Here is a 13,284-nt window from a genome sequence, read left to right as displayed (position 1 = left end):
GTGTGTTATTTAGAAAATAATAAAAAATTAGAAGGAAACAAATATTTTAAAAATACATATTTCAGTATTACATTATACGATTCAAAATAAAAACAATAATCGTGGCTTGAAATTGAGTAAGAAAATGTTTTTATGAACCACACAGCTTCCGGTCTTCAAAGACCCGACCGGACAAAAAGACATGGTGCAAGCATACTACAGATGGAAATACATTGCTTTTAAAATCGTTCTGTGTGACACGAAAAAAGGGGAAAACCGTGTTGCTGAACACGAATCAATAGATTAAATGTCGTGACTATAACACGAAATACCGTAAGACTGGGTTGAAGATTTGGGTACGGAGGAAAAGAGAAAGGGTTTTATTTTCTGACGCTGCGTGAGTTCCCCGACACACCGGGACACATATTTATGTATAAAAGACATAAAAAATTGCATTTTGCATGATAGGTCCTCTTTACATTTTTATGTACTGTATATGCACCATGATATCAAGTCAAATTCCTCGTATGTGTGAACCTACCTGGCAATAAACCCGTTTCTGATTCTGATTCATTTCTGATACTGATTCTGAAAAGGTCAGCAGAATTGTGAAGCATGATATTTTATTATGTTCCAAAAGACCACTATAAGAAACAAAGATAAACTGACTTAATGCTTATTTTTCAAGGAAAGATGAAAACGTTAATACCTCTCTTGTCTCTTGGTTGTCCATTTCTTCTTGATTTCCTTGAACAGTTACTTAAATGTTAGTCTTGGAATTAGGCCAAGAAACTTGAGAATAAACCTTTTGATCAGTGGCGGCAGGTAATGAAGCTAGATAATTCAGTCAATGATGAGTTAACTATTAAGAACTTATCACTATCAGAGTGTTAACTGTTTTAAATTCTGTCAGACTTTGCAGAGGGAAGCTTAAACTTTGTTTATGCATTTTATTTTGTTGGCGTAACTTGTGTTTAATTGTGTTGTTGTACAGCGCTCAACAATCAGTAACCATTTTAAATGTGTGGCAGTAGCATATTAGCCAGGCGTAGTTGAATGTCTGTAGCATAATAAGCTTTCATATAGCATTAGTATTGCTTTGTGTGACATAAAAATGCATTAGCACCTGCTATACACAGTACCCTCCTGTCCTGTGCGTTATTGTATGTCAGTAACTGCATATAATCACTGTTATAATACATCATTACGTCTTCTGCTGTGATTAAAACAGGTATGATAGTTTTAAATATGTTTGCACACGCCACCTAAGCTTATATAAAATACTGTTGCTAGAGCATGCATAACACCAGGACTCTTGCTGCATCACTGTGTCGTGCCTTCATTGTCTCAGAGTTGAAGCCAGGCTGAACTTCAAAGTCCCCTCTTTAATTACACCAGCTTGCACCATCGTATCTATAAGACTTCATTGTTTTCCATGTGCCACCTCCGCACTCTCACCAAGGTGCTGGTCTTCGTATAATAAGGACCGATGTACCTGAAATCGAGATGATTAGAAGTCTTTAGACAGAAAAACAATTTTTATACTGAGCTTCACATCTTTGGATTGAACTCCCTCTTGTATCTGATGAAGCAGAAACTCAGTCTGACAAACTGTCTGATTCAGTACTGGATACTCATTTGGATATCAAAGTAAACAGCTGTCTCTCTCTCTCACACACACAAACATGGAGACACACATACATTATATAATTCTAAACACAAAGGTCATATTTAATGAGCGTCTACAGTCACATCTCCGTGAGGGTGTACTTACACACAGCGTGCTTTGAGCATGAGTTTGCATACCCGCGATAAAAATGCTAATATGCTGATGTTTACCAAGCATAATGATTGCCATGTTAACCATTGCGGTTTAGAATGTTAGCATGTATTTGCTAATTAGCACTGAACATAATGTACAGCTGAGGCTGAGGGGAACATCATTAGCTGTGTAGGAATATGGTCATGAAGTAATACATGAAGTATTATATTAACTTTATCCACAGTGGCTCTACAGTTTCTCACGCTTAACTAAATAAATAGGGATATTTCAAACTATATTTAATAAATAATAACAGTTCAGAATAATGTATAACCAACCCAAATCACCAGAGGTAATAAATAACCATTTCAAATATTTTCTGGGGGATATTGAGTTATTGTTTTAGGAACTTTTTTGCCGGGGAATTATATAAATAATTGTTTGTATTATGTATTTTTTGTCAACAATCATACATATTTAATCTTTATTTTTCAAAGTGTTTTGTTCTCCCCGGTGCTTGGTCAGCTTTTTATAAAGTGTTTTGTAGTTTTATCTGCAAACTTTTTAGAGCTGTTCAGCAGAGAGATAAGGCTCGGAATATAATAACTCCTGTTATTGGCCACACCAAGACCTTATCCCGTAAGTTTAAATATTTATCCCAAAAAATAAAAATAATAACACACATTTCCTAAAATGTTCCTTTACAGAAATGAATAAAATGTTAAGATTTAGCTCGACAGTATATTACCAAAAAAGTCCAGTAACCCCTAAATCAGGACCTTGCGGACCTGTGAAGCTTCAAGCAGTCCCAGGTAACCCTAACCCAGGTTGGGAAGCAGTGCACTACAAGACAAGTTAACATTTTCAAGTTATTACAATTCAACCTGAAGGAAACAGGAATATCTGTGCCAATTTTCTACTGGGGCACGCCCAGGCATTTACACCTCTTCTTGATACATTTCTGTGACCCTTGATATAAGTATGAGCTTAGTTTGTCAGGGGACATCTCACTTCTTCCTTCTCTCTGTCTATACCTGTGTACTCTCATGTTCCGATTAACCCAGCTTCCCCAAATTTCTTTCTTTTTGGTGTCTATATATGCCGGGATCCGGAGTCATGGATGATCCTGCGGTCCTGTGTCATGGATCGCGAGTCCTGGATCTTGAGTCGTGGCTGTGGTCCTGGATCATAAGTCCTGGATGGATATCCTCGTGGATTCATCTTCCTATTATACACACATGCATTTCCACACATTTGGACTACCTATGTTGCAAATGTATTATCTTTTCAATTTACACACGGTATCTATTGCACGTCTGTCCGTCCTGGGAGAGGGATCCCTCCTCTGTTGCTCTCCCTGAGGTTTCTCCCATTTTTCCCTTTAAACTGTGGGTTTTCTCCGGAAGTTTTTCCTTGTACGATGTGAGGGTCTAAGGACAGAGGGTGTCGTATTGTCATACTGATATTCTGTACAAACTGTGAAGTCCACTGAGACAAATGTAACATTTGTGATATTGGGCTATATAAATAAACATTGATTGATTGATTGATTGATCCAGATACGGGGGATCAGGTCTGCATGCAGTTCCAGTATGAGACTGTGATTCCTGGTTCATTTCAGGCTGATGACTTGTGTTGCCAGGTTTATACTTTGATCAAAAAATGATGTTCAATAAAAGAAAATGCCATAAAGTCCAACAAATCATGTTCAGGATGTGTTTTCTTTTTCTGGAAAATACAGTAAAATATTCAGTTTGGGAAGACAAAACTGTAAGAATTGCATCATCCGCTGTGGTGAATACAAACATATAATTCCTGCCTATAATAACTCAGTAATGAATGTAAATAAGCTTTCATCATTTTAAAACGTTATGCATTGTTCCTGCTAAATATTCATTAGGTTTCATCTACAAACTACAGCATCCTGCATTTTATTAAAATGATACAGCTTGAGGAAATAAATGCATCGTGATTAAAACCAGACGCCGCCGCTATTGTCAAACTGTTCACGTTGTTCACAGAAACCGGCACATATGTCTCAAGAGCCAATAACATTAGATGAATTGGACATGACAAGATCAGCCCAGCGATCAGATGGCCGTGACACAAGCATTTGGATTCAACCCTCGCTTAAACAAAAGTGACAGTCTTAAATAAATGAATTTGGTGAGACAAAAGATTTAAACACCGTTTCCCTCACAACCTGCAAGCATCCTGGGACTATCAGAGCGGGAATCTGACTGGAGGGCAAGATGAATCTTATCAGCTTCTTACATATTCTGGGCTCTGCCTCGGAGCCGGTATCAGTAATTACAATTTATCAGGATTTGAGAGTCAAGGAGCCGATGAAGATCACAGCAGGACTGGAGCATCTGGCCAACATTTCACTCAGTTTGAACACGGGAATGTGCGACCAAGAGGAAAGTCTGCAGGGTTTTATTTCCACATGGTTCACAATTTATTTTGCATTTTTGTCCAGCTCTCCATGTACACACAATAGTAACACAAATAGCATGGCACTGTAAACAATGAGTGAACATACTTTTAGTTTTTCCTGGATACAACCCAATAGAATCAGGTCAGATGTTGGCTGTTTTATAATGGAAATGTCACCAGATAACGTGCTTATTAAGTGATCATGTTGTCTAGAAATGATAGATGTCTCACAATTGGATTCCACATATTCTTCACATTGTCTCGCTGTTGACCAAATGTTAGAAACAACGCATTAAAGAAAACTACTGTAAAATGTTTGGCAACTTGTAAAAAGGAATATTCGCAAAGGCATCTCGGAGCACTTTCTGTCAAAAATGGATCAAGCATGCTTACATACAATCAGCTGTGTAAATATAATTGTAACAACTATATTTGAACAGCCGTTAAGATTATAGAGTCACTGGTAAAATACATTCAGAAGGAGGTCAGATAACACAAGACCAAATCTTCATTTTGTGGAGGCAGGAAGAGAAACAGCGTAAACTCTGGTCAGTGAGAAGAACACCAAATATTAGGAACCTCGTTTTCCACTGGCTGGACGTAGTAATGCACTGAAGGACCCATGCATTTATGATACTAAATAATCCAGAATTTGGGAATGACTGGTACTGTCATTACTTTTGTGCATGATCTGAACAAATACAAAAAAAGAGGTAACCTATTTAGTAAATATGTGCTCATATTTCTTTTGGCATTTGCTGTCTTTCAGGGTATTAGGATGTGATGCTAAACATGAAAATAATAACAGGAAGAAAAGAACACAACGCTCTTAGAAACTAGCTTCCCGCATTGCTCTCTGACTTTTCCTTTAGGTGTGATGGTAGGGAATTATGGTGTAAAAAGAAAATGAAGTATGACATCCCTTTGGAAGAATGAAAACATAGTTGCTCTAAAACACACTGCGTGTGATCCAGTGGATAATTCCTCCTCTCTGTTCTGCCTTGATAAACAGTGGTACTTCTGTTTTGTTTGATGAAAAGGTGTGTATGAGGTATTATGCTGGTATCTGAGAAAATACATTAAAGGTTTGTGTGTGTTCTTTAAATCGTTGACAGCTGTTTTTTATCAAAGCAGTCTGCCATTTTTTAGGGCTTAATTCCACATTAAAAGTTGAGTTCAATGAGAATCAGGGAAGGAAAACGTACTGCATCATTGTTTTTTGTTAAACTCAAGGCAAGCCTGCGTTTGGTTTCCACATTTACACAACATATGGAATCACAATCTGACAGCAACAACTTGCATTACAATTAAAACACTAGAAAAGTCATTTGAAAGGAAAAAAACCAACAGAGGTGAATCAGCACTAATGTAGTGCATATAAAATCGTGTTTATTTTCAGGAATTCAAAAAAGGCTGTTTGTTTACCTAAAAGGTGTGTGACATTTCCTTTTACAAAGATCGGGCACTGATGAAACAAAGTCAAATGTCAAACGTTCTGTTTTTCCGTCTTTGAATGTCATGACTGCTCACTCGAGATGTTTTGTCTCCCTCTTGACACATAGACGAGACAACACATCAGGTGGTCCCTTTGATTCTTGCCAAAACAAAAACCTTGAAAATCAACATCTGTGGATCCACTCAGTTGGGCCTGATGACTTGTGGGTTGCAACCACTGTATGTTCACATTGCAAGGAGTTAGAAAAAAGAAACTAGAGGTCCATTCATTGTGTATGTCTTGAGACCTTTTGTCTCCTTTTTCCCCATGTTCGCCTCTTCTTCCTCCGGGGGTACGGTTGGTTGGAGCCAAAGTTCTGGGCCACATCGCCCTTCAGCAGCAAATCAGGTTCATTCTGTCCGCTGTTTTTTTCCAGTACAGCAAATGTTCCCCCCCCCCGCCTCTAAGCGGCCAACAATCAGAAGTATGTGATGGACGTGCTTGCTTACAATCTGAACGCAGTCAGGAGTGTGCGAGGTGGAGCACGTCCCTGTGAGGTATAACAGTTACATATCCAAGTCGCCATCGTAGGCCAGGGTCAGGGGTTTCTGCGGCGGGAGAGACGCCTTACTGCTTTTGGATGGATTACTGAAACAAATAGAAAAAGAAAGAAAAGTTGACAGCGTATCTGACTTAGCAGAACACGACAACCCAACTTTATTTCAGTCTTTACAAAGAGTTCCATTATCTGATAGCAGCTGCACACAGCAGACAAAATACACTGTTGGGAACATAACTCATACTTGACAAGGTTCTTTTCAAGGAAAAGCAGATGGTTAGGACTTAGCTTCGCTTCCCGGTCTGTTCTCACCTACCATGGTGGCCTACAATGGCTCTATTGTTTATTGGAATTTTGCATAGTGAGCAATCTCTTTAGAAAGCAATAACGTACATACCAGACCAAGAAGGATAATGCAATAATGAAGAGTATTAAGAAGAATCCAACGGCGGTCACGGCGTAAACCCACAGCTTTACTCTTCCATCTGTGCAATCAAAAAGCAGCTTTATTACAAACTTTGAATATATCAACATATACAGCTTTTGACTTGATATATTTTTCTCTCATATGCCAGTATAAAGAAGTTATTTTCCTTTCAACAGGAGCTACTAGAGTTTCTTGACATTTTTATGGTCCACTGACAGCCAATTTAAGACATTGACCGGGGCTGCATTTCACTTCTCTTATTTTTCATTTCCGCGCTCCTCGGTCTCGGTTTCACCGGAAGTTGATTTGTCTGCGCCATCTTGAGTAGCGTCCCAGTGGCCTTATTTTTGCCGGAGGACCGAGTATCAAGGATCGAGGAGCTATAATCGAGGAACCACCAGACCATCCTCCGATGAAATCCTCAGACACTCGCCCCGCCCCCTTACTGTGTATCGCTCACTGATTGGACGACGCAGTGCATGCACTGATGTGATGCTTCTTGACATGAGAGCAGTTTCCCAGTGGAGTGAAGAAAATACATGAACCTCACGGGAGTCACTCCTCAGTTTATACTGTGTTTTGTTTCAATTAATGTATCATTTAGTTACAAATATGTGATATATCTGAACAACAAAGTGGTCAAAAAATCTTCATTTATTGGAAACATTTTCATGATTGCTTTTTTTCGTTTTACATTTTCATTTATTGTCATTTCCATTCAGTGAGTCATTAAGTGCTATTTCAAATGTTAATTTGCTACATATCCAAACAAACAAAGTGTGCAATCCAATGAATGTTAATCTAACTGGGTTTCTTCTCTCAATTGTTTTATTTCTATTGTGCACTCCAATATTAATCAAACTATTGTTCGTTTATACATTTTAAGAATGGCGTTTATCTCTTTTGAGAATGAGTTCTTATTTTATTTTATTTATTTGGGTCTACAACAGATGATACAAATGTTTGTGTCAGTAAATGTGTACTAACAGAGGCGCGGGTGTGTGTGGAAATAACGGGGACAGAGCTGGCTGCTGTCAGATGAACAGCTGTGCAGCGTCATCACGACGGACGTCGCTTCACGTGACGCTCCGGAGGAAAGGACGTTCCATTGCTCTTAAAACTCATTTCCCTGCTTCTCGTGGTTTCCTTGCGCGTCTCTCCATGCTTCCCTGGTGGGAGGGACTAGTCGCAGGGAAACAACGCAAGTGAGGGACGCAAGGAATCCATTTAACCGAAGTGAGATGCAGCCCCAGAATGGATTCCACCCACAGCCTGGAGATCTGGGAGCTACAAAGGCAGGAAGGATCTCATTCGCACTGGCCGAGCTGTTAGAAAGATTTCCATTTCAGTACCTGGGCCAACAGGGCGCAGGGTCCACTCGCTGAAGAGGTCCTGGGCCTGAGAGGGCCCCGGCTTTAATCTTCCAGAGTTGGTTTTCACATCAGCTTTCTTGTTGTTGTCCACCCCCGGGGTCCTGGTGCAGTAGTCCAAGAAGCCGTGCGTGGTCATCACTTCAATGTAACCCTTTTCACACCCACACACTCCGCTCTGCATCGGAGGGAGAACATCATTTTACAGCCAGCACTAGACCACCGCGATCGTTACTTTCCCACCGCAGGAGAACCAGCCTGCGATGTATAGGGACTTTTAGATTTAAATCATTTCTGCAATTAACGCAGGTTGATTGATTCCAACCCTGACATTAAACTGTGCTCCTCAGGGGGTAAGTTACAGCGCCACCTCCCGGATCTCAATACTGATAAAAAAGCCAGAGCTAGACTAGAAGGAAATAACTGAAATATAATTCATCAGATAAGAGTGATTTTTCCTTTTTTTTCATTTGCATTTGAAGAAATTATATCAGGGTATACACAACATAATAAAACACTGTTAAAATGATAATCCAGAAAGTACTAATCAACAACTCAGGAAGAAAAAGGGATGAGAAAAAGAACAAAAATGTTAAATAACACTAACATTTGAAGGATGTATAATTAATGATCATACGAACATTAATTTTCAACAACTAACATTAGTCAATAACCTTAACCATGTTTTCAAATTGTTGTTTAAGATATGAAGATGATTTTTTAATTCTCATGATTATTCTACAAGATCCTTCCATTTACAGTTTATCGTCCTTGTAATTTGTCATTATAGGCTTTTTGATGCATTTGACCTGCATTAAACATCCAAAATGTGAAATGTTACCTAAATGCTACACCTTCTTACTTTTTACGTGCAGTTACGTGCAGGGTACTCTAAGGGGCAGTAAAACTTCAAGCTAATTCTTCGTCATTTTCACAACAGCTTGAGTGCAGTTACCCAACCCCCCCCCCTTCATCAAGGTGTAGTCCCTAACTGACACTGAGTCCCCACTCATTGGTATTTATGTGATCTTGCTTTAAATGCCTGTTCTTTACAATTAGAAGTGGCATCCATCAAAATCCATTTAACTGCTCACGTGGAAAGTGTTAGCAGCAGGAAACAGCAAAACACACGGAGAGAATCACACAGATCACAGCTGCCTGATCAAAGAACCATGATCTTACCGGTGTGCAGTGTGAGAAGGGTTTGGTGCAGGGAGGATGGCAGTGTCTGATCGTGGTGGGCCTTTTCTGCGGGAAACAACCCCCTGGAGGAAGACAACAGGTTCTTATTTCTGTTCCTGTACCCATTGATCACTAAATTAATGCACTGTCACACCTGATTAATGGGCCCGGTTGCCTATCACGGTCCCTGATCAATTTGTGAACATTTTAATTCCAACACGGAAAATTGCACGTCAAAATATCAAAGAGTAATGCCTCGGGCTCTTGCCTTCTCTGCGGAGCGAGGTTATCCCTTTTTGGCTCATATTTGCCAGAAACACTTCCTTACAGCGATAAGATCACATTCAGACGCTATTTACAGCACTTCAAGCTCGCCTAAAGCTTTTGTTCCCACAGCGCTATTACCTTTGTTCTGTTTCTCTACGCTTCTTGATTTTTTTTTTCTCCCACACATACAAATGCATGATTACATTTATATGGATTGAAAGCCTCCAAGCTCAGACTCTGGGCTATTGATTACTCATGTTAAGAGGGAGAGGAGGAATCAATGGTGGCTGCGCTGAGTATTGGCAGATCAAATAAGGTGTTAAATTCAACTAGAACGCTATACTAAAAGTATTCCTCGTGTGTGTTCGTGGCTATAATTCTGTGTGCAGGAGACAGGAAGTTCTTACTATAACCTATTATGCATTATTTTTGAAATGATGCCAATAGATTCCCTTGCAGGGGGATACTGAACACATCTTGTGCAAAATCCAAATATTTTGTAGTGATATTGAGGTTTGCGAAATGCATTTCATCCATTTTTGGATCTACCTCTCTACCTTGTTTCCAAGCATTCAATTATCTCCAGAACTAACAAGAAAATCAATTGTAGATGTATTTTTAAACCCCCTGCTGCAAGAATCTCTGACAAAATTACCGGTGTGATATCTTTTCCCAAAATGAAAGAAGATGGATTTCCTGTCATGGTAATGCTGGCAAACTCCTCAGTGAGCATTTAAACTAGCTGCATTGTAGAACACATTTGCAATGCAGGCTATAATGAAAAATGAGACCTTCTGCAGCTTTTTGCTGTTAACACTGATTTAGTTTAGTGCCGGGGAACAAAAAAAAGAACTGGGACACTTTGGGCTGCAGTGTGCATTAGGCAAGATATACAGTAGATAGTTATGTAAGAATTTGGGTCAGTGTGTTCCTCTGAGTGCTTCCGCGTGACACCTTTTAGGGTGGCCAGAAGATATTTGGCAGCTACTCACCTGTGACATTGACACCATCGGAGCGCTGGCACCACACCGCCCGCTTGTTGTTGCTCCATCCTCCCGTCCTCCACTGGTAGCTGTGGCATTTCCCCCCTGTAGCATTGGCAGAGACGATACTCATTAGCAGTTTGTTTCGGGCACTGGCCTGTCGTCAGGCTCCTGTGGACATGAACTACCACTTCTCCTGCTGGCCCCGCTACTTCACATTATATAAGGTAAGACATGTTGTGTTTGTAATGATAGGAAAAGTGCACATGTTTCTGCTAGAGGACAAATACATCTTTGGAGGAAATGAGAGGGGAGAAATTGGCTGGAAAAATATGAAAAACTTCTTATTTCATAAAAGAAAGGCTCTTATCTTTGGGGAGCTGAGGGGAACATTAATTTGAGGAGAGGAACAGATAAAGACACAAGAGCCTGATTTTATGAATCAAAGTAAATCTAGGCACACATGCCGTGTTAGTTATGAGTAGAAGAAACACCATAGGAAAGCACGTACTTACATTAGTCACACAGCTAGCTACAAAGGTGAGCTAGAGTAAAATGAAAGCCAATTACCATAATACATAGTTTAAAAAACAGCTGATAAAAAATGAAAAAATACCCTAAGACTGTGTGACATATATCAAGGTATGTAGGCAAAACATTAAAAAGAGTAAAGATTATTTAAGTAAGCAACTAAAGATGTAGAAAACATATAATAAAGACACAAATAAATTCAGCTCACAGAAACAGTGAAACACAAAGTGAACACAGATAATCCAAAACAATAAATAAGTAATGCCTTGTGAAACACACACAGCTCCCTTGGGTCATTAAGTAATTGTAAAGCCTTCATTTCTCATCAAAATGTGATAATTGGTGTGACAATCGTGACTATGTTGAAAAACGGACACTTTGATGATAGCTCTTTCGTTCGTTTTGCCAACATGTGATACAGAATCAATGATGACTTTGCAAAAACAAAAATTGGCTTGAAAAGCACTTGGTAAAACACCCTTAGCCTTTTTGGATAGTCAGCTTCATAGTGAAACCCAAAGAAATGCTCCTATCCATTATATCTGTTGTATGAGCTGTGGCAGTGTGTGAGTTGATGAGTGTTTTGTCGCAGTGATACTTCCCTCACAAATGTACGTTTAACAGCTCACAAATACACACTGATTAAAATAGCCAAGTGAGGTATCAAGTTCAACAGGATGAAACAGAAATCTTTTTACGTGGCCCTAATAACAAGTATTTCATGTTTATTAGGGGAAAATTCTTCACTTTAATATTCCATCTTAAGAATCAGAGGCATTTGTGTCTGTAGTGTGTTATATAGGTTTCTGTGCATGTGAATGGTCTGCAAAGGCTACAATCCAAAAGTTCCCTCCAGAGGGAGTTTTTCTCCCACACATTTATTTCAGTAACGTAGTGACATCACTATGTATCAATCGCGCTTCTTTTTGGCTAGCACTCCAAAAAAGTGTACGTGATAAGCTAAGAGCTGGGACATCTGTAAGCGATTGACCATGGACAACAGAGCCGGCCAGCGAACCAATCAGAGCAGACTGGGCTCTGGTTTCAGACAGAGGGTGAAAAGAGGTGCTGCAGCACAAACAATATGAGAAAAATAAAGAACCTTTTGAACCTTAAATACGATAATACTTTATTGTCATACCAAGTGTGAAGGTGTTCTTGCATGACATGTAAAAATGTCACAGTAGAGGGACAAAATACGAATATGAACCTGAACATTTTCATAGTCAGGCCCCTTTAAAGATCCAAGGCTTGTTGTCCAATTGTTGTATAAAAATGTTAACATAGTTTTGTTTGGTCTGGGTTCTCCACATGGCAACAGTGATGTAGAAATGTACTCAGGGTGTGTGGACATCACGGCTGTGTGTGGTAACAGGTGGAAATGTCCTTTAAACATAAGAGGTCAGTGAAACAAATACAAATGTTAATTTACCTTTTAAACATGTTTTACAGATTATTTTCCAGGTCTGTTTAGGGTCGGAAAAATGTCCATATTTGAAATCACACATCAAGCACACTCAAAGCGACGTTAGCATTCATTTCTAATGTCTGTCCAAAATGTACTCTCCTTTAGTTGTTTTTGGACTTGCCCAACTCCTGAGGGAAATATTTGCCTCTTCAGCTGATAAATGCTCCACTATGTTCGGCAGCCAGTCATTAGCTTTGTATGTCTGCTGTTTAGTGCTGGTTGAGTACTGGTTTCATCTGAGGGTTTTTTTACTGAAAAAATCGCCAAAATGTAGAGTTGGAAGATGCTTTAATGCTCCATTGAGCTTAGGGCTGGGGGGGGATAATTCACTGTGGCTTTGTCACCCTCAAACTTTTCAAATCCAATCCAATCCATTATTTGAGGCCCTATTATGCTTTTTTGATGTTCTTCTTTTCTTTTTATATAGGCTTTTGTACATGTAAATGGTCTTCAAAGGCTAAAATCCCAAAGTTTTCTCCAGAGGGAGTTTCTCTCCCCCTCTCTGACACTTTTATTTTCTTCCGTAACACAGTGTCATCACCAGTGGCGGCGCCAGAGTATTTGTGTTGGGTAATCTATGGTAGGGCTAACCCATACAGTGGTAGGGCTCAAGTCAGTATTTGCAATGTAATTACATACACGCTATATCGCCCTCCTTGACAGTGAAACGCGACGTGTGAGGTTTAGATTATTTCCCTGTCTCAATCCAAATTGAACTGTATGAAATAAAAAGGCACATTTGTCTTGTAACCTGGAGCCTACCCTGCAATTTCCCCAAAAGTGAAAGAGTTGACATGCTGAAAACCCAACTCCTGCAGGGGGGTCTGGGGGGATTCTCCCCAAGGAGATTTTTTGAAATACTAACATAAAATACACATTCTGGTA

General features: G+C 39.5%; 1 protein-coding gene across 1 annotated transcript in view; it reads right to left on the bottom strand.

Annotated features, from left to right (window-relative positions):
- Positions 1-4,187: 4,187 nt before the first annotated feature.
- LOC104966382 (thrombospondin type-1 domain-containing protein 7B-like) overlaps positions 4,188-13,284 on the bottom strand; it is a 50,146-nt gene continuing 41,049 nt past the window's right edge. The window contains exons 13-17 of the mRNA XM_010795568.1: positions 10,410-10,505; positions 9,151-9,233; positions 7,951-8,146; positions 6,569-6,656; positions 4,188-6,260 (exon numbers count right to left, since the gene is read on the bottom strand). Coding sequence (XP_010793870.1) covers positions 6,179-6,260; positions 6,569-6,656; positions 7,951-8,146; positions 9,151-9,233; positions 10,410-10,505 — 545 coding nt within the window. The 3' untranslated portion in view covers positions 4,188-6,178. The remainder of the gene's footprint in view (positions 6,261-6,568; positions 6,657-7,950; positions 8,147-9,150; positions 9,234-10,409; positions 10,506-13,284) is intronic.

The sequence above is a fragment of the Notothenia coriiceps genome, unplaced genomic scaffold (genome assembly GCF_000735185.1).
Source record: "Notothenia coriiceps isolate Sejong01 unplaced genomic scaffold, NC01 NC01_scaffold00037246, whole genome shotgun sequence".
Classification (NCBI taxonomy): domain Eukaryota; kingdom Metazoa; phylum Chordata; class Actinopteri; order Perciformes; family Nototheniidae; genus Notothenia; species Notothenia coriiceps.
The sequence above is the reverse complement of the archived record's forward strand: the minus strand, read 5'-3'. Positions and strand labels throughout refer to the sequence as shown.